A 20816-nucleotide genomic window follows, 5' to 3' on the forward strand; every position below is an offset into this window, starting at 1 on the left:
AGAGAAAAGCAGATTCTTCAAAAGCCTTCATCCTGAGAGGAGTTGAGCCCTAGCAGGATTAGCTGTTACCCCTCAGTGCCTCCGTCTGCATAGGACCACTGAGCACCGTAGGTCATTTTGAGTTCCTTTGTTCTTCCAACAACCTGTTGGGGTGGGAAAGGTGGGAGGAACTGCCCTATTTCATAGATGGAACACTAGACACGGGAACCATGCGGCCAGTTCTTTGCAGAGGCAGGTCTCTGAAAAGAATTATCCTGAGAGAAAAAAGCTGCGTGTGCATGCACTCGCGCACACACACAAACGATACATAGTAGGGTTAGATCTTTTAGTGTATGTCAGTTATATCTCAGTAAAACAAAATCATCTTAGCTCAGTGAGACTTTCATGTGTTGTTGCATGAAAGAAACTGGAGGCACTCAGACTTGCATGGCTTCTGCTGTCATTGAAATCTCCCTGGAACTTCAAAAAGTTGGGAGGAAGGATCCAGGGCAGCTCTAAGTCCTCTCCCCAGCTGGGCCAGAGAACAGTCATGTTGCCCTTAACTGTCTGTTGGAGTGTGGGGATAGACCTGCCAGAAAGTCAAACTCTCCCCACTCTGCCTTTGGTTGGATTAGACATTGAGTAAAATAGTAGGAGGTTGGTTGGTTTTACAGTGTTTTTTGAGACAGAGTCTTGCTCTGCTGCCCGGGCGGGAGTGCAGCGGTGCGATCTTGGCTCACTGCAACCTCCACCTCCCAGGTTCAAGTGATTCTCCTGCCTCAGCCTCCTGTGTAGCTGGGATTACAGGTGTGCGTCACCATGCCCAGCTAATTTTTGTATTTTTAGTAGAGACCAGGATTCACCATGTTGGTCGGCTGGTCTCAAACTGCTGACCTCGTGATCTGCCCACCTCGGCCTCCCACAGTGTTGGGATTACAGGCGTGAGCCACTGCGACCGGCCAACAATGGGGTTTTCTAAATATACAATTATGTCATCTGCAAACAGAGACAATATGATTTCCTCTCTTCCTACTTGAATACCCTTTATTTATCTTGCCTGACTGCCCTGACCAGAACTTCCAACACTATGTTGAATAGGAGTGGTGAGAGAGGGCATCCTTGTCTTGTGCCGGTTTTCAAAGGGAATGCTTCCAGTTTTTGCCCATTCAGTATGATACTGGCTGTGGGTTTGTCATAAATAACTCTTATTATTTTGAGATGAGTTCCATCAATACCTAATTTATTGAGAGTTTTTAGCATGAAGGGGTGCTGAATTTTATCAAAGGCCTTTTCTGCATCTATTGAGATAATCATGTGTTTTTTGTCATTGGTCTATTTATATGATGGATTACATTTATTGATTTGAGTATGTTGAACCAGCCTTGCATCCCTGGGATGAAGCCGACTGGTGGATAAGCTTTTTGATGTGCTGCTGGATTCAGTTTGCCAGTTTTTTTTTTTTTTTTTTTTTGAGACAGAGTCTTGCTCTGTTGCCCAGGCTGGAGTGCAGTGGCGTGATCTCAGCTCACTGCAAGCTCTGCCTCCCGGGTTCATGCCATTCTCCTGCCTCAGCCTCCCGAGTAGTTGGGACTACAGGCGCATGCCCGGCTAATTTTTTTGTATTTTTAGTAAAGCCAGGGTTTCACCGTGTTAGCCAGTATGGTCTCGATCTCCTGACCTTGTGATCCACCCACCTTGGCCTCCCAAAGTGCTGGGATTACAGGCGTGAGCCACCGTGCCCAGCCAGTTTACCAGTATTTTATTGAGGATTTTCACATCGATGTTCATCAGGGGTATTGGCCTGAAATGTTCTTTTTTTGTTGTGTCTTTGTCAGGTTTTGGTATTAGAATGATGCTGGCCTCATAAAATGAGTTAGGGAGGAGTCCCTCTTTTTCTATTATTTGGAATAGTTTCAGAAGGAATGGTACCAGCTCCTCTTTCTACCTTTAGTAGAATTTGACTCTGAATCCATCTGGTCCTGGGTTTTTTTCGGTTGGTAGGCTATTAATTACTGCCTCAATTTCAGAACTTGTTATTGGTCTATTCAAGGATTCGACTTCTTCCTGGTTTAGTCTTGGAAGGGTGTTATGTGTCCAGGAATTTATCAATTTCTTCTAGATTTTCTAGTTTATTTGCATAGAGATGTTTATAGTATTCTCTGATGGTAGTTTGTATTTCTGTGGGATCAGTGGTAATATCCCCTTTATCATTTTTTATTGTGTCTATTTGATTTTTCTTTCTTCTTTATTAGTCTGGCTAGTGGTGTATTTTGTTAATCTTTTCACAAAATGAAGTCCTGGATTCATTGATTTTTTGAAGGGGTTTTCCTGTCTCTATCTCCTTCAGTTTTGCCTGATCTTAGTTCTTTCTTGTCTTCTGCTAGCTTTTGAATTTGTTTGCTTTTGCTTCTCTAGTTCTTTTCGTGATGTTAGGGTGTTGATTTTAGATCTTTCCTGCTTTCTCCTGTGGGCATGTAGTGTTATAAATTTCCCTCTCAACACTGCTTTAGCTGTGTCCCAGAGATTCTAGTACGTTGTGTCTTTGTTCTCATTGGTTTCAAAGAACTTATGTATTTCTGCCTTAATTTCATTATTTACCCAGTAGTCATTCAAGTGCAGGTTGTTCAGTTTCCATGTAGTTGTGCAGTTTTTGAGTGAGTTTCTTAAACCTGAGTTCTAATTTGATTGCACTGTGGTCTGAGAGACTACTTGTTATAATTTCCATTCTTTTGCATTTGCAGAGGAGTGTTTTACTTCCAATTATGTGGTCAATTTTAGAATAAATGTGATGTGGTGCTGAGAAGAAATCTGTTGATTTGGGGTGGAGAGTTCTGTAGATGTCTATTAGGTCCACATGGTCCAGAGCTGAGTTCAAGTCCTGAATATCCTTGCTAATTTTCTGTCTCATTGATCTAACATGGACAGTGGGATGTTAAAGTCTCCCACTATTATTGTGTGGGAGTCTAAGCCTCTTTGTAGGCCTCTAAGAACTTACTTTATGAGTCTGGGTGCTCCTGTATTGGGTGCATATATATTTAGGATAGTGAGCTCTTCTTGTTGCATTGATCCCTTTACTATTATGTAATGCTCTTGTCTTTTTTGATCTTTGCTGGTTTAAAGTCTGTTGTATCAGAGACTAGGATTGCAACCCCTGCTTTTTTTTGCATTCCATTTGCTTCATAAACATTCTTCTCTTTATTTTGAGCCTATGTGTGTCTTTGCACGTGAGGTGTGTCTTTGCATGTGAGATGGGTCTCCTGAATACAGCACACTGATAGGTCTTGACTCTATCCAATTTGCCAGTCTGTGTCTTTTAATTTGGGCATTTAGCCCATTTACTTTTAAGGTTAATATTGTTATGTGTGAATTTGATCCTGTCATCATGATGCTAGCTGGTTGTTTTGCCTGTTAGTTGATGCAGTTTTTTCCTAGTGTCGATGGTCTTTACAATTTGGTATGTTTTTGCAGTGGCTGGTCCTGGTTTTTCCTTTCCATATTTAGTGCCTCCTTTAGGAGATCTTGTAAGGCAGGCCTGGTGGTGACAACATCTCTCAGCATTTGCTTGTGTGTAAAGGATTTTATTTCTCCTTTGCTTATGAAGCTTAGTTTGGCTGGATATGGAATTCTGGGTTGAAAATTATTTTCTTTAAGAATGTTGAATATTGGCCTCCACTGTCTTCTGGCTTGTAGGGTTTCTGCAGAGAGATCTGCTGTTAGTCTGATGGGCTTCCCTTTGTGGGTAACCCGCCCTTTCTGTCTGGCTGCCCTTAACATTTTTTCCTTCATTTCAACCTTGGTGAATGTGATGATTATGTGTCTTGGCGTTCCTCTTCTTGAGGAGTATCTTTGTGGTGGTCTCTGTATTTCCTGAATTTGAATGTTGGCCTGTCTTGCTAGGTTGGGGAAGTTCTCCTGGATAATATCCTGAAGAGTGTTTTCCAACTTGGTTCCATTCTCCCTGTCACTTTCAGGTACACCAATCAAATGTAGGTTTGGTCTTTTCACATAGTCCCATATTTCTTGGAGGCTTTGTTCATTCCCTTTCATTCTTTTTTCTCTAATCTTGTCTTCTCACTTTATTTCATTAAGTTGATCTTCAATCTCTGATATCCTTTCTTCCGCTTGATCGATTCAGCTGTTGATAGTTGTGTATGGTTCACGAAGTTCTCATGCTGTGTTTTTCATCTCCATCAGGACATTTATGTTCTTCTCTAAACTGGTTATTCTAGTTAGCAATTCCTCTAACCTTTCAAGGTTCTTAGCGTCTTTGCCCTGGGTTAGAACATGCTCCTTTAGCTTGGAGGGGTTTGTTATTACCCACCTTCTGAAGCCTACTTCTGTCAATTCATCAAACTCATTCTCCATCTAGTTTTGTTCTCTTGCTGGGGAGGAGCTGTGATCCTTTGGAGGAGAAGTGTTTTGGTTTTTGGAATTTTCAGCCTTTTGGCGCTGGTTTTTCCTTATCTTCGGTGATTTATCTACCTTTGGTCCTTGATGTTGGTGACCTTTGGATGGTGTTTCTGTGTGGATGTTGTTTTTGTTGATGTTGATGCTATTCCTTTCTGTTTGTTAAGTTTTTCTTCTAACAGGCCCCTCTGCTGCAGGTCTGCTGGGGTTTGCTGGAGGTCCGCTCCAGACCAGTATTACCAGCAGAGGCTGCAGAACAGCAAAGATTGCTGCCTGTTCCTTCCTCTGGAAGTTTTGTCCCAGAGGGGCACCCACGCAATGCCAGCCAGAGTTCGCCTGTATAAGGTGTCTGTCGGTCCCTGCTGGGAGGTGTTTCCCAGTCAGGAGGCGTGGGGTTCAGGGACCCACTTGAGGAGGCAGTCTGTCCATTAGCAGAGCTCAAGTGCTGTGCTGGGAGATCTGCTGCTCTCTTCAGAGCCGGCAGGCAGGGAGTTTAAGTCTGCTGAAGCTGTGCCCACAGCTGCCCCTTCCCGCAGGTGCTCTGTCCCAGGGAGATAGGAATTTTATCTATCAGCCCTTGACAGGGCTGGTGCCTTTCTTTCAGAGATGCCCTGCCCAGAGACGAGTCTAAATAGGCAGTCTGGCTACAGCGACTTTGCCGAGCTGTGGTGGGCTCCACCCAGTTCGAACTTCCTGGCAGCTTTGTTTACACTGTGAGGGGAAAACCCACCTACTGAAGCCTCAGTAATGGCAGGCGCCTCTCCCCACACCAAGCTCGAACATCCCAGGTTGACTTCAGACTGCTGTGCTGGCAGTGAGAATTTCAAGCCAGTGGATCTTAGCTTGCTGGGCTCCATGGGGGTGGGATCTGCTGAACTAGACCACTTGGCTCCCTGGCTTCAGCCCACTTTCCTGGGGAGTGAACTGTTCTGTCTTGCTGGCATTCCAGGTGCCACTGGGGTATGAAAAAACTCCTGCAGCTAGGTCGGTGTCTGCCCATACGGCCACCCAGTTTTGTGCTTGAAACTCAGAGCCCTGGTGGCGTAGGCACTGGAGGAAATCTCTTGGTCTGCAGGTTGTGAAGACTGTGGGAAAAGCATAGTATCTGGGCCGGAGTGCACCGTTCTTCCCGGCACAGTCCCTCATGGCTTCCCTTGGCTAGGGGAGGGAGTTTGCTGACCCCTTGTGCTTCCTGGGTGAGGCGATGCCCCACCCTGCTTCAGATCACCCTCTGTAGGCTACACCCACTGTCTAACCAGTCCCATTGAGATGAGCCAGATACCTCAGTTAGAAATGCAGAAATCACCTGCCTTCTGTGTTGGTCTCGCTGGGAGCTGCAGACCAGAGCTGTTCCTATTCGGCCATCTTGCCACCCTTCCAAAGTTAGTGTTTATGAAGTACAAGAAAGGTGGAGTTGAGAGCATGAGAATAAAGCGGCTCTGGGTGAGGACTACCATGGAACAGTAGGAGGGGACAAGCAGGTCACAGAGAACTGAGATTATCTGGAGTATAGCCAACCTGGGCTCCCTGGCCAGGGAGGCAGCTGTGCAAGGACCTGAGTGTTGATCATGGACAGCAAGACTCAGCAAGTCCTCACCTCTTTCCTGTATGTCCCTTCTGCACAAGGTAGGTCTACATCCACTGCCTGCTCCTGAAGGAGGAGCTGTGTCTAAGAGGGGCCCAGACTCTGCCACGATAACAATCCGCTTGAGGAAAATGCCCACACCAGGCCCAAGCGCATAGACTAGCTGCCAGGACAAAAAGTGGGCAGGGGATGTAGGGTTAGGTTTAACTTTGATTTTGGATTCCCCTGCCTTCGTAATTTCTACATGGAATGCACAGACTGAAGAGTCAGGTTTGGGGAAGGGTAGTTTAAAAGCCTCACGGAGTAAGAATCACGTCAAATGCCAAGAGACCATAATAATTAGAAACACTTTAATTCCTAGCCACTTGGCAGCACTTAAATATCAGAGCCATCCAAGCATGCCAGCCTTTGAACTTGCTCAGCAAGAGTAGATGATCACACAACTCTTAAGGTAAATCAAAATTAGATGAAGGTTATTTATTGGTGTGACTTTTTTCCTTTAGTGAGCTTCCTTTACACAGCATGGTGTAAATAGCATCAGATTGAATGAAAAGTTTGTTAAATGCAACCATAAATAATTATAATAAATATACATCAAGTAACTTTACAGCACACATTTTTTAGGGCCAAGGTTTGGATCTGTCTGGACCTCAATGTGCTCTCGGAGAAGCAGCCACGTTAGCAGCAGATACCTTACAGCTTGTCATCTACTCAAGTGATGGCCAACAGAAGCTTCTGAACTCCTCCTGGGGAGGTAGCTGACAAGTCCATTCAAGGGATGAGGACTAAAGAGAACCAAGAATTTAAAGATGTAGGGAGGAAAAACCACTTCTAATAAATCGAAAGGCTCTTTCATTATGCAGAAATGAAAATAAAAGGATCCTTATTGTCAGGAATACGTCCTGGATGTGACCCCCCACACTCAAAGGAGCTGTGGCCGCTGGGGAGGCAGCGGGCTGACCATCTTCTTTCAAAGCAGGGGAACTGCTTGCGGGCACTCACCTCCAGAGTTGACTTGCATCCAATACAACTGATGCAGCTGTCATGATTAACCCTAGGTCGATTTCATCCTTAGGTCAGGGGATCCTTTCTATAATGGTCCTTGATGCATTTCCTAAGAGTTACAGGGAGGAGATGGATGCTAACGGCTCTATCTCTAGAATTCACAATCTTTCCAGCAGGCCAGGGCACATCTTCTTTCTTGGACCAGCATCCACACTCCAAAACCTTCTAGACAGCACTCACTCAAAACTTCCAATATTCACAATATTATACAATAAATACAGCGATGTGATTCTGTGAGACCTGGCAAGGCCCATAGTGACAGTGTCCAACAAGATGGCCTGTGCTGCTCATGAACAAAGTACCACTGGACAAAGACCTATTTGGGGCAAAGATGCACTGGGGCAGTGGGTGAGCCTGGAGGCAGCTCAGCCCTGGCATACACACTTACATGGGGTGATGGGGAGTGCTGGGTGGGGCTGGTCAGAGGGGCAGAAGGACCCCCCTGGAGTCTCCATCTGGACTTGAGTGTCTGGGTCACTAAAGCAGACCCCAAATTGAGCAGAGCACCTCAGTCCACTCTTTTGAAAACGGGTGTGGCCCTTTCCCTTGTCCTACGTCACTGCAGGGAGGAAGGGCCATTTCTGAGCATTTTGTGCTCCTTTTTTGTGGGGTAGGCTTGAATCATGTGCTTTCCTCTTCAACCAGAGTCTCGGAGGAGGCCCCCACCTGAGCACTGTCCCCCATCTCTGGGTGTCTTCTCACCCCCTGCGGCTGGGATGCACCCAGCTAGGCTCTGTGAACTAAGGTCGGGATGAACCCTTAAGTCTCCTGCTCCCGAAGAGGCCTCAGATGAAAACTGTCAGACCAGGGCCCAAAGAGACAGACGGCAGATAGGGAGGTATGGGAGGGGCAGGGGAACCACTGTGGGCTTTTCCTCAGAAAAACCAAGACCGGGAGCAAGTTCTAAAGCAGGAAGATGAACACATAAAGCTCCCTGTGTGTCTCACGTGTTTGGGCAATTGGCCCAGCCACCTCTATGTGGAGGGAGGCCTGCTGGGGCTGCCTCTGGAGCAACTCCAGCTCGAGGCTGGAGGGCAGGGCTGGCCACAGGCTTGTCTGTGGAGGCGCTCTGCTGAAAGCACGAGCGCTCTGTGTGGCCGAGGTCATTGTACCCCCGGCTTCCTGCTGGGTGGTTCTGTGATGGGGAACCAGCTGGGGCCTTATGGCATTAGAATCTGGTGGCCACGAGGGACAATGTCCAAGAAGATCAAATTAGACACAAACTGTCTGGGAACTAAACTATCCTACAAATAGACCACAAACAGGCAGCAAAAGAACCAACCCATCACGAAACGTACAAAGACAAAAGGTTAAGTCTTCCAGGAGGCCCTGGAATGTGGACGAAAGTTTGGAAAAGCAAAATGTTGCCAACTCCTCATGCAGGGCCCTGGAGGGACGGGCCGCAGTGGTGGCTTCCCAAGCCAGCAGAGTGGGTGCCTCAGTGACAGCCTAATTCTGGGGCTCCCTCCCATCAGCCACTGAGGGGGTCTTCACGGTAGTGAATGGCACAACGAAGTTTCTCCAGCATGATTTCCAGAGAGGAGTACTGGGGAAGCTTGATCATGAACATGCAGGTCTCCACGCGGATGTAGCGAGAGTCTGGGGAACCTACAAGAAACCGAGCCAGCATCAGAGGGTTGGGCCCACATCTGTGAGGCTCCCAGGGAAGCTTGGCTGACCTCTGCTTCCAGGTTTGCCTCCTTGGGTAGCCCCAAGCCAATCCTGGGGCCCAGGAGGAGGGGGATGAGGGCCTGGGAACCTGCGAGATGTTCTTGGAGGGAAAAGGGGAGAGAGCTGCTGGACAGCGCATGTGCCAAACTGCTGATGGGTTTGTCTGCCCAGCAAATTGTTTCTTTTTTTTTTTTTTTTTAACCATTTTTCTGCATTTAAAAGTTAGAAGATTTGAAGCATTCTGGATTTTCAGCTTCTTTTAAGATATGAGAAAGTATCTAACAGCAGGCCTGTATGGCTGGTTCCTGCCGGGCCCTAATCCTCAATGGTGTCTGAGTTTTGGCACGTGGGGCTCCTGTTCATTGTTCTCCCTTCACATGGGGCCCCTGTTCATTGTTCTCCCTTCACATGGGGCCTGGCAGCCCCAGTTCCAAATAGAGAAAGGCTAGTGTGTCCCTACTTGGGACATGGCCAGGGGAGGGCGGTACCTGCTGTGCCATCTGGGGGGGCGATCTTCATGGGGTACGGGGGCACATGGGCGGTGTCGGGACCCCCATCTTTGCAGGGGCAGGTGAACGGGATGCGCTCCTGGTTGCAGGCAAACTTGATGAACTTGCACAGCTCCTCCTGGGTGAACATCTCCAGGGCCCCCCAGAAGAACTCGATGTGCTGGTCCGTCTCCATCAGCCCCACTTGGTACATGGTGTGGGCCTGGGGAGGAGAAGTCCAGGTGTCAGGAGCCCTGGAGCCCCACCTACCCAGTGCCTCCCCAGCCCTGGGGTCTGCAGGCCAGGCCCAATCCTGGGGCAGGGTGCAACGTGTGGGCTGTGAGCACAGGGAGATGACAATGATGACAATGATACAGGTCTGTGGCAAGGACAGAGCTGAAACAGGCCACTGCCAATGCCTGCTGCTGGAGTTGAGGGTGACAGGGAGGCACGCCTGGGGCTCACCACCTCCCCGCCCAGCCTGGCCCTGGGATGTCTACCTTGAGGAACTCGAGGTTGATGTAGGGGAGGCCGCAGGTGCGCAGCTCCATCTCCAGTGGGCTGAGCGTGGTCAGCAGCTGCAGGGGGATGATGGAGCCCAGGCCGGCCCGCACGGCCGTCACGCACTCCACATTCTGCAGCTCCCGCAGCCGCAGGCTCCGGATGGCTGCTGCGTAGATGTCCTTGTTCTCCCACCTGCCCGGGTGAGGAGCACAGGTGAGGGAGAACACCGCCGAAGAGGCTGGGTCTGGGGGTCACACCCACTCAGCTGGAGGTCCCGGATCCTCTCTTGGGAGAGGCCTGGGGCCCAGCCGCCCTGGTCATCCCAGTCCTTTCCTGCCTCTGGTGCCGCCACCTCAGAGCTGCTGTTTTCTTAGTAAACCCCTTCTGCTGAGGACCCTCTTTCTTGGCACCCACCATCCTGCCTCATCTCCCTCTCCTGGTGAAATCCACCTGTCACCTGACCTAGGTCCTCGTGTCATTGCCCAGGAACAGATGCTGCTGTCATACCCTGGCTGGCTGGCCGGGCCAGCCCCTGCCAGCCCCTGACACGCGCACACACTCACGCCACAAGGATGTGCCGGCCCCGGCTGCACAGCTCCACCTCCTCGCCCGTCATGGTCAGGTAGGTGAACCTGCAGCAGGGCTTGTTGGGGCTGTCAGGGCTCTCGGTGGCCAGGTGCTGGGAGGCGATCTCAGCGCACAGGGCCTCCAGCTCGGTCTCATCATTGATCTGGAGGGTGGAGGCAGAGCGAGGCTCATTATGAGGCCATGGGAGGTGGAACCCTGATCCCCAGGTGGCTGGGTAAACCCCAAGCGCAGCTGGTGGGGTCTACCCTCGGCCGTGTAGATGAGCATGTGACACAGCTTTCGCCAATCAGAACCTGCCATCAGTTCAGGGCCGGGCGTGTGACCCAGGCCAGGCTAAAGAGACCCACATTCCAGGCCTCTTCCCACGTCTGTTTGGAGGCAGCGATCCTCTCTCACTGGCATGGACCGACTATGATGGGAAACCCTTTACCGCTGGAGGCCACCTCTGCCCGTGTGCTGGGAGAGACTGCTTGAGGCTAATTATGCTTGCTTTTTTTTTTTTTGAGATGGAGTTTTGCTCTTGTTGCCCAGGCTGGAGTGCAATGGCGCAATCTTGGCTCGCTGCAACCTCGCCTCCTGGGTGCAAGCAATTATCCTGCTTCAGCCTCCCGAGTAGCTGGGATTACAGGTGCCCACCACCATGCCTGGTCAATTTTTGTATTTTTAGTAGAGACTGGGTTTCACTATGTTGGCCAGGCTGGTCTCTAACTCCTGACCTCAGGTGATCTACCTGCCTCAGCCTTCCAAAGCGCTGGGATTACAGGTGTGAGCCACTGCACCCAGACCGCTTTTTCTTTTTTTTTTTTTTGAGACAGATTCTCGCTCTGTCAGCTGGAGTGCAGTGGCGCAATCTCAGCTCACTGCAACCTCTGCCTCCTGGGTTCAAGCAATTCTCTGCCTCAGGCTCCCGAGTAGCTGGGATTACAGGCACCCGCCACCATGCCTGGCTAATTTTTGTATTTTTAGTAGAGACGAGGTTTCACCACCTTGACCAGGCTGGTCTTGAACTCCTGACCTTGTGATCCACCTGCCTCAGCCTCCCAAAGTGCTGGGATTACAGGCGTGAGCCACCGCGCCTGTCCTCTTTCTTTTTTTTTTTAAAGCAATCTGGATCAGAGGCCTGAGACCAATACCAGATGATACTGTTTGAACACCTGGATTTGGCCCTGCCTGAAGTCAAACCCATCATGCTTTTTGTTTTAAGAGCAACTAATTTTTTTTTTTTTTTTGAGATGAAGTCTTGCTCTGTTGCCCAGGCTGGAGTGCAGTGGCGCAATATCAGCTCACTGCAAGCTCCGCCTCTCGAGTTCATGCCATTCTCCTGCCTCAGCCTCCCAAGTAGCTGGGACTACAGGCGCCCGCCACCATGCCCGGCTAATTTTTTGTATTTTTAGTACAGACGGGGTTTCACTGTGTTAGCCAGGATGGTCTCAATCTCCTGACCTTGTGATCTGCCCACCTTGGCCTCCCGAAGTGCTGGGATTACAGGCGTGAGCCACCGCGCCCGGCCTAAGAGCAACTCATTTTAAACAATTTTTTTCTAAAGCTTGTTGGAGTTGGGATTTCTGTCCCTTGCCACCAGACAGCCCTGACTTAGTCCTGTCTGTGGAGGTGTACAGGCTATCGCCTCCCCACATATGGCGACCAGGATCAGGGTCCAGGGGAAACTGATTCGCACTGTGCCTGCTGGGCTACCAGGGAGACGACAGGGTCAGACCCAAAGGAGACTGACTGCAGCTTGGGGACAGTGACAGGTGGATGGACATTCGGGTCTAAGCCTGGAGTCTCCTTAGTAGCAACCTCCCTACCCCTTCACTGCAGACACTCCACTGATACAAGTCGAGAGCACTTCTTCCTAGTACGCACCCCACAACACCATGTGGTTCTGCATCCCATACCCTCTGGGGCCCTGGCCATCCCTGTAGCCAGAAGCCTCAGCTGGCCTGTCTACCGGGACCCCGCCTCACATCCCCTGCTGCCCCAGCCTGTGCTGCACCCAGAGCCCCAGGAGGACTCCTCGGAGGAGTGCAGGAGACGCATAAACCCCCAGCCCACTGTGGGTGTTCTTCCACCCTTTAGACAATGCCTTGTCATCCCTGTTTCTACCGAGAAGCCACTGGCATCCGGGACTCTGGCTCTGCTATTGTCTTGCAATGGCTGCCCTGAGTGACCCAGGGGGACAATGGCAGAGACCAGAGACCTGGCCAAGCAGTGCCTCAGTTGGCCATGGAGTATTCTGCCGGCATAGGCAGAAGCAGCTGGCACCTCCTTCACCTGAGGCCCAGGAGAGAGCAGCTTCTGCCGGGCCTCAGGCACGACGTCCACTCTCGTGGCCTTGAGGGGCGCTGGGTGGGACGTTGCCCTCCACACTCAGCCAGGATGGCTCTCTCAGCTGCAGGGCATGTGGTGCTGGAGAGCCCGGAAGTCACAGCAGTCAGCCCTGGGCTCCTGGTGGCTCTGCTCCCTGCCAGCTGTGAGGGCCCAGGCAAGTCACCCCCCTTTGGTGAGCCTCACTTTCCTCCTGGCCTTGTGATGATGGAATAAAGCCCTCCGCCCTCCAACACGAAGGAGACGAGCCTGGACACTCCCTGAGGACAGGGCGAGTGCCCAGAGCCTGGTTGGCCCGTGACTGGGCCTCAGTGACGGCCACTGAGTGAACGGAGGGACTGTGGACCCCATCTCCCTCCAGGGGGGCACTGGGCAACAGCACCATGCTGTCAACATCTGTGCGTGGCGTACGCATGCCCTGGACAGGCAGGAAGGGCTCCATCCTGACGCCTCCCCCTTGGTGGACCTCAGGTGGTCCCAGGGCTGACTCCTGTGCTCTGAGTCCCTGAAAAAAACTCTTAGCCTTCACCCCTACAGCTGTTCTCCCAGTGCCTGTTCACTCAACTCCAGGAGCCCTTGCCCATGGCCAGGCAACGAGCACCAATGTGGGAGGGGAGGGCCAGCAGGGCTGGTCGTGTCACCTCCAATCTCTGCTGCCAGCAGGGAGGGAGGCCAGAGGCCTCTGTCCCCATGAAACAAGCCTTCCTGGCACATGGCTCACACCCCTAAGGTCCTCTGTGGGATCCCAACCCAGCCTCAGCAGGGAGCTCGGGTCTGCATGGAGGCCTAAGCAAGGTGGCGGGGAGGCCCCGGGTTCTGCAGCCCCCCAGAACTGTGCCTTGCACTCACGCTCTCAAACTTCTTGACGTAATTGTAGGTGAGGATATCCGCTTCCTGCAGGTCTTGCTCAGGGTCCAAGGGCTCGCCCACCAGCGTCTTCCAGAAGGAGGGCAGGAGGTCCAGGGGCAGCGGGACATCTGCCCGAATTGCAATCCCCAGCAGCTGCCCCAGGAAGTGCAGCAGCTGCTCCTCCCCGTAGGTGATGGGGCTCGGGGTCAGGATATACTTGCCCTGGAAGCGGAGGTGGGCATGAGGTGACCTGGGCGTGGGCCTCTGTGCCCGCCAGGGAACATGTGTTTCAAGCCACCATACCCTGTGGCAGGCAGGAGAGAAGTCACTGCAAGCTCCCAGAGCTTGCCCATCCAGTGAGGCAAGGACCTGTCCCCACAGATTGGGAGGGTTTCTGAAACGGTTTGGCTTTGATGAGACACACACTGCCCGCCACCCCAGCCACTGGGCAGGACATGAGCTCGGGGGCGTGGAGCCTCCTCCCTGCCTCTGCCTACCTTGTTCTTATTGACAGCTGAGCTGGGGCACAGCAGCAGCAGCGACAGCGAGGAACTCTGCAGCTCCTTACACACCTGCCACAGGAAGTGGCGGAAAGAGCCGCCTGTAGGACAGACGAGACACATGGGCACCTGGGGTGTCCCGGCGGGAGGCGACACCGTTCCCTCCCTCTCACCTGCTGGCTGGAGCGGCTACTCCTTCCACGGCCTGCCTGCCGCTGTGGCGGGGTAGAAAGAAGCCACCCCAGGCCTGGGAGGCCTCAGGTCCAATCCTGCTCTCCACTCACTAGTGGGGCCACCCAGGGATACCACGGAGGGCAAGATGTCCCTGAGGCTCAGTCACCTGTCTGTCAAATGGGAGAGTGACCGTACCTACCCCGAAGGCCATTCGAAGATTCAGTGAGGTCACCGCAGGTCCCCACACAGGCAACCTCTCACAGCTGCAAGCCTGCCTGAGTTGTGGACTTGTTTGGTCCATGTCTGTCCCTCTGGGCCAGGCTGAGGGCAGGACCACCTGTTTCACTCAGCACTGCCTCCCCCAGTGCCCGGGCTCGTGTTTGTCCGATGAATGCGTAAGTGAATGGACAAATGTGTGAATGTGCAAAGGGCAACGGTAACTGCTCATCCTCTCCCGCCGCCATTCAAGATGGGCCTTTGGTTTTGTTGTAAATCTCCTCTGGCCTTCCCTGTGTTCCCTATCGGTACCCTGAGGTCAGGGAGCTCTGAGCACAGCTGTGCCCACACCCTGCTTGGTAAGAGCCACGTGGAAACCCAGTGTGGGGGCCCAGTGCAGGGGCAGATGGTGGGCCTGGCCCTCACCTCTGCTTCAAGGAGAAGCAGGAGCATCCTGACTGCTGACGCCTGGAAGGCCAGGGGCCTGGACCCTGGAACCCCAGCTGGCTGCATGACCTTGGGAAGTGACTTGGCTTTGTAGAGTCCCAGTTTCCCTATGTGTAGGATGGGCCAGGGCTGGCACTCTGGGCAGGTTCGCTGCTGTGGGAAGGATAAGGTGTCGAGCGTGAGTCTGGGCTGTCAGTGAACCAGAGCTGTTCTCAGAGAGGCCTAGGAGGCCTGCCCATAGGATGCCAGGGTCCCCCGTCTGGGAGGCAGCTGCGTTCCCGTGGGGGCAGATCAGAGGAAAGGGGAGAAGGAGCTGGATGGGGGCTTCCTCCTGCCCGGACAGCCTTTCCTTCCAGTGTGCCCGGCTGTGGAGAAACTAGCTTTCTTCTCCATCTGCAGTGGACACGTTTCCTGAATTCCTGGGGCTAAGCATAAGAGGTCACAAGGGAGCACTTGCTCAGCTGCCAGTCCTCATCCCTGCAGAGTGCTATGGTGCCATCTTAACCAAGGACTCCCCAACACCCTGCCTCTCATGGGGCACACACAAGCCTTTAGGCCCACCAACTCCTCAGCCAGGGCCCTTCCCGGGGAGGGGGCCAATCAGCACCGAGGAGGGCCCTGAGTAGAGGTGCCGTCCCCAAGCCCAGCAGGGACTGGCCAAGGCTTCCACAGGGGGCTGGTCTGGAGGACACAGGCATGAGGCCACTCTGGGTGCAGACCTGGCTTCTGCAGCACAAGTGCTGAGGATGTGGCTTTTACTCTTGGAAATGGAGGTCTTGGGCAGCTGGGGCTAAGGCTGGACACTAAACACAGCTCCTCCAGCGGGGAGCCTGGCGGGCCACCACTTACTGGTGCCATGGACCTCCTCGCCAGTGAAGCGGATGTTGAAGGCATATGTGGGGTCACCGCCACTGGCCAGCTTGACGCAGAGCTGAGACGACGGCACTGAGGCCAGCTGCCTGGCAGCCTGACAGAAGTAGGAGTTTTCAGAAGCTCTGATTTCCCCTGGAAAGTGAGATGAGCTGATCAAAGCACCCCGCCGTGGCTGCCCTCTCCCCTCCCCTTGAGGACAGACCCTGGGCCTAGCAGGCCTATGCCTGTCCCTGGACCCCTGCTCCCTCGCTCGGCCCCCTGTGCCTTCTCTGCCCTCAGAACACCTTAGAGCCTTCTGTGCCTTAGCACTCATGGCTCCCACTTTTGGAACCTGCCCTCCTGGGCCCCCAGTGCTTGGCCCCTTCTCATCTTCTAGAGGCTTCCCTCTGCCTCTCGGGGAGGTCCTCGCCCCCCAACTCCTCTCTCGTTTCCTCTGCGCATATCCCTTCTGTCTATACGCTGTGGCAGAGACTCTGGGGAGCCTCCCCAGTGACCTTCTCTCCCTTTCCTTTGATGCTGGAATCCCCATTTTTGGCAGGCACATGGCTGATCAGAGCAAAGCCTGCCCCACCTGACCCCATGCAGCTGGGCGGGCCCCCGGGAGCCAAGCTCCTTCTGCTATGCCCCTTCCCTGAGCTCCTGAGGGGACCTTCCAGCAGGAAGCCACACACCAGGGCGTTCCAGCAGAACGACAGGAGGAACCGCTGCACCAGCCCTGGACCCCCTTCTTTTATGTTCCAGAAATCCGCTAGTGTGTTTAGGCACTGCCATTTTGCATTTTTTGCTCTCCGCAGCCAACCCCACCTCCCACAATTTCCAGTGGGTCCAAGGTGATCTCAGGGGCCGCGTGGTCCGCTGTCCTCTGCACAGTGGCATTCAGCACTCGATTCATCACGGTCACCTTCGTGTCATAGAAGATCAGCCCTAAGGAGAGGAACGTGGGAGAGGCTTGGGTGGGGCTTTGTCCCTTCCTTCCCAGTCCCCCCAAGACTCTCTTTCGGTCCCTGGGTGTGGCACTCTCAGGCCCCCTGGTGGCAGTAGAGCCGGGCCCTGACTGTGGAGGGTGGTGTGTCAGCATCCACCCAGCATATACCCTTTGTCATTCCCAGGAGACATCCAATTTCTAGAAACAATGCAAACAAACTAGAGTTGCAAAATGGAATGTAGAAAATGATACCTATTTTTAATTTAAAAAAAGACAAAAAGCTGTGTGTGTGCACACATGTGTCTGTTTATATGTGAAGAGAAAAGTCTGGAAGGAGAGAGACTCATCTGTTAACAATGTCACTTCTGGGATGTAGGGATGTGGAGGCCAGATAGTAAACAGACCTTCATATATGATTTCTAATTAATTTGAAAACCTTAAAAATAATTTTATTTTTCAGAGCATATGTTACTTTTATAATTAAAGTAACTTCCCTTGGGTGGGCCTGTTGCTCCAGAGGAGCCCTGCCTGCTACATGAAAGGTTGAGGTGGGGAGGCATCTTCCTGGCGGGGCTGCCCAAGGACTCTGCCCGTGGATTCTGGCCCTGGCGTCTTGCAGGTCACCTCTCTCTTCCTGCAGGGCCAGGGCAGGCGCAGGCACTGACCTTTGGCCTCCTTCAGCAGGGCGGCGATGCTGTGGGTATACATGGGTGTCTGGCGCAGCTCCACCAGGGGCAGGAAGAAGGTCTCCAGTGTGGTGTTGAGGGACTGCAGCAAGGCGAAGCGCAGGCGCAGGCTCTCGATGGGCACGTCTGAGGGCGCAGGAGCAGTCAGGCTGAGATCTCGGCCAGGTGGCTGAGATGCCTGACTCACAGGCAACACAGGCAACCCTATCACTGCGAACAGGATTGGTGGATTTTTTACCTGGGACCCTGGAGATGCTGTCAGTGAGTGAGCGGCCCCCAATGTGCCTGTGCCTATGCCAAGCAGACACAAAGGGCGAGGGCCTGGCTGGCCAGATGGAGGTGCTGGCTCTTAAGGAGTCCAAGGCCCCTCATCTACCTTCAGGGCCATGCCAGGGCTGTGCACTATGTTATTTTTTGACTTACTATTTTGAAATAATAATATAGGAGGTTGCAAAAATGGCACAAAGAGTCCCGTGTACATTTCTCCCAGTGTCCCCCAATGGTGATGTCATATCAAAACCAGGAAACTGTGCCACTGGCACACTGCCCTTCAGTCCTTCACCCTTCTCACTGTAACAGAAGGAAGTCAGGACAACCTCTTGTCCACCTTTACCTCCTTGGCACCCAGGAAAGAGCCAGGGCTCTGTGTCTGTTGCTGATGAGGCAAGCGGCTGAGCACAGCCCCTGGGACGAGTGTAATGAGCTGCTCGCCAATACCTTGTAAACGGGGGGCGTCTGGGAATTAACAATTTATTTTTTGTGTGCAATCCTAGTTTTTTTTTGGAGACGGAGTTTTGCTCTTGTTGCCCAGGCTGGAGTGCAATGGCGTGACCTTGGTTCACCACAACCTCCACCTCCCGGGTTCAAGCGATTCTCCTGCCTCAGCCTCCCAAGTAGCTGGGATTACAGGCATGCGCCACCACGCCCGGCTAATTTTGTACTTTTAGTAGAGATGGGGTTTCTCCATGTTGGTCAGGCTAGTCTCAAACTCCCGACCTCAAGTGATCCGCCCGCCTTGGCCTCTCAAAGTGCTGGGATTACAGGCATGAGCTAGCGCGCCTGGCCCAGAGAACAGCTTTCTCTCTTTGGAAACACAGGGGCACCTGAATGGGCCTTCCTGCAATCCTAGCTTTTAACAAAAACATGGTGTTCCCCATTATGAAGGCTAATGCCTCTACTGCAAGTTATCAGACTATAAATGCTTCTCACTCCCCATGGCAGCCTGGCCTCAGTGGGGCCTCCAGGCAGCGGCCTGGGCATTCCCCGTGCCGTGCATTTCTGTATCTGCTCCCTGGCTTTGTTGTCACTGGCATTAAAAAAGGCCCCAGACTAATTAGGCCACAGTCCTGGCTCCCTGCCTTGCCCTCCCTGTTTCATCAGCCCACTCTTCCTTGCACACCTGGTGCATAGCAGGTGTTCATAAGTGTTCATTCGATGGACGTCTAAATGAATCTAGCCCTTGTAAATGCCCCTTGTCATGGGGCATGCCCGCATCAGGCAGCAGGGGAGGGGATAGGCCCAGGGCCACATACTCAGGAGACAGGCCACTCTGGGGTCAGCAGCATCCGCGGGGTCCAGGTACACCTCATGGGGATGGAGCCGTGCGGGTGTGATGGCGAGGTGGCGGCATAGCTGGTTGATGTACTGCACGAGTGCCACGTCCATCTCCAGGGTCCACTTTCTTGAGGCCTTCTGTGCATGTCGGACATCGATGCATGCGCACCTTGGGGTGGGGACAGGGGGAGAGGGGCAAAGTGAGGCAGAGCACACTGGGATGACTGTTGCATTTCTCTTACAGAGCCCTGTCCTCAGCTCCTGGAGCACATTCAGAAGACGGCCTCGCCTTCCAGGTTATTTCTTGGTGCCTGGACAGCTCCTCATGGGGAAAGCTCTTTCAAAAGAAGCAAGCCAAGCATGCCGGTGGGAGTGGGAATGCTGTATCCTTCTGGGAGGTGGCACCATGCACCCACCCATGCCTCACTCCTGTGTGTCGGCAGCAGCACGTGAGGGTGAAGGAGGAGCTCCTAATAGCATCAGCCTGCAGTGTGTCACACAACTTTTTTCTCCTTAGAGACAAAATCTTGCTCTGTTGCCTGGGCTGGAGTGCAGTGGGGCAATCATAGCTCACTGCAGCCTTGAACTCCTGGACTCAAGCGATCCTCCCACCTCAGCCTCCCCAGTAGCTGGGACCACAAGTGCGAGCCACTTTGCTCGCCTAATTTTAAACTTTTAATTTTTTAATTTTTTAATTTTTATTTATTTTTTGAGATGGAGTCTCGCTCTATCGCCCAGGCTGGAGTGCAGTGGTGCGATCTCAGCTCACTGCAAGCTCTGCCTCCTGGGTTCACGTCATTCTTCTGCCTCAGCCTCCTGACTAGCTAGGACTACAGGCGCCTGTCACCACACCGGGCTAATTTTTTTTTTTGTATTTTTAGTAGAGACGAGGTTTCACCGTGTTAGCCAGGATGGTCTCAATCTCCTGACCTTGCGATCCGCCCGCCTCAGCCTCCCAAAGTGCTGCGATTACAGGCGTGAGCCAATGCGCCCGGCCAATTTTTAATTTTTTTTTGTAGCGATGGGGTCTCGTTGTGTTGCCCAGGCTGTTCTTGAAATCCTGGGCTCAAGCCATCCTCCCACCTCAGCTCCCAAAGTGCTAGGGTTTCTAAAACAAGTTCAGAAAACTTGTCCCTGCCACCATAATGCAAGATCCATTCAGGGATTGACTCTGAGCCTTCAACGATGGTACAAAAGGCTGGCACCAAGCAGTAAAGCATTTCTCAATTCTGAAAATGGATTTTTTAAAAAAGCATGTTTTGGTAGCCATTTTCTTTCCTTTTCTTTTTTTTTTTTGAGTTGGAGTTTCACTCTTGTTGCCCAGGCTAGAGTGCAATGGCGCAATCTCAGCTCGCCACAACCCCCGCCTCCCAGGTTCAAGTGATTCTCCTGCCTCAGCCTCCCAAGTAGCTGGGATTACAGGCGTGCGCCACCACGCTCGGCTAATTTTTGTAGAGACGGGGTTTCACCATGTTGGTCAGGTTGGTCTTGAACTCCTGACCTCAGTTGATCTGCCCGCCTTGGCCTCCCAAAGTGCTGGGATTACAGGTGTGAGCCACCTCGTCTGACTTTTTTTTTTTTTTTAAGACAGAGTGTGGCTCTTGTTGGCCAGGCTGGAGTGCCATGGTGCAGTCTTGGCTCACTGCAACCCTTTGCCTCCTGGGTTCAAGCGATTCTCCTGCCTCAGCCTCCTGAGTAGCTGGGATTACAAGCACCTACCACCACACCTGGCTGGTAGTAGAGACGGGGTTTCACCACGTTGATCAGGTTGGTCTCGAACTCCTGACCTCAGGTGATCCACCCGCCTCAGCCTCCCAAAGTGCTGGGATTACAGGCGTGAGCAACCATGCTCAGCCTTGGTAGCCATTTTCTTTTTCTTTTTTTTGAGATGGAGTCTCGCTCTGTCGCCCAGGCTGGAGTGCAGTGACACAATCTCGGCTCACTGCAACCTCTGCCTCCTGGGTTCAAGCGATTGTC

The 20816-nt window shown here is 52.5% G+C and overlaps 1 protein-coding gene across 21 annotated transcripts in view; it reads right to left on the minus strand.

Annotated features, from left to right (window-relative positions):
- Positions 1-6306: 6306 nt before the first annotated feature.
- HECTD4 (HECT domain E3 ubiquitin protein ligase 4) overlaps positions 6307-20816 on the minus strand; it is a 222107-nt gene continuing 207597 nt past the window's right edge. For 10 of the 21 annotated variants that reach the window (XM_063785013.1, XM_016924275.4, XM_054663606.2 and 7 more), the window contains 10 exons: positions 18818-19008; positions 17265-17495; positions 16479-16598; positions 15651-15806; positions 13962-14065; positions 13465-13686; positions 10263-10429; positions 9696-9891; positions 9196-9418; positions 6307-8644 (listed from right to left, as the gene is read on the minus strand). In XM_063785013.1, coding sequence (XP_063641083.1) covers positions 8508-8644; positions 9196-9418; positions 9696-9891; positions 10263-10429; positions 13465-13686; positions 13962-14065; positions 15651-15806; positions 16479-16598; positions 17265-17495; positions 18818-19008 — 1747 coding nt within the window. In that variant the 3' untranslated portion in view covers positions 6307-8507. Of the gene's footprint in view, positions 8645-9195; positions 9419-9695; positions 9892-10262; positions 10430-13464; positions 13687-13961; positions 14066-14780; positions 14955-15650; positions 15807-16478; positions 16599-17264; positions 17496-18817; positions 19009-20816 lie in introns of all 21 variants that reach the window. The other 11 variants (XM_016924278.4, XM_016924277.4, XM_054663608.2 and 8 more) reach the window with 6 other exon arrangements.

The sequence above is a fragment of the Pan troglodytes genome, chromosome 10 (assembly GCF_028858775.2).
Source record: "Pan troglodytes isolate AG18354 chromosome 10, NHGRI_mPanTro3-v2.0_pri, whole genome shotgun sequence".
NCBI classification, from domain to species: domain Eukaryota; kingdom Metazoa; phylum Chordata; class Mammalia; order Primates; family Hominidae; genus Pan; species Pan troglodytes.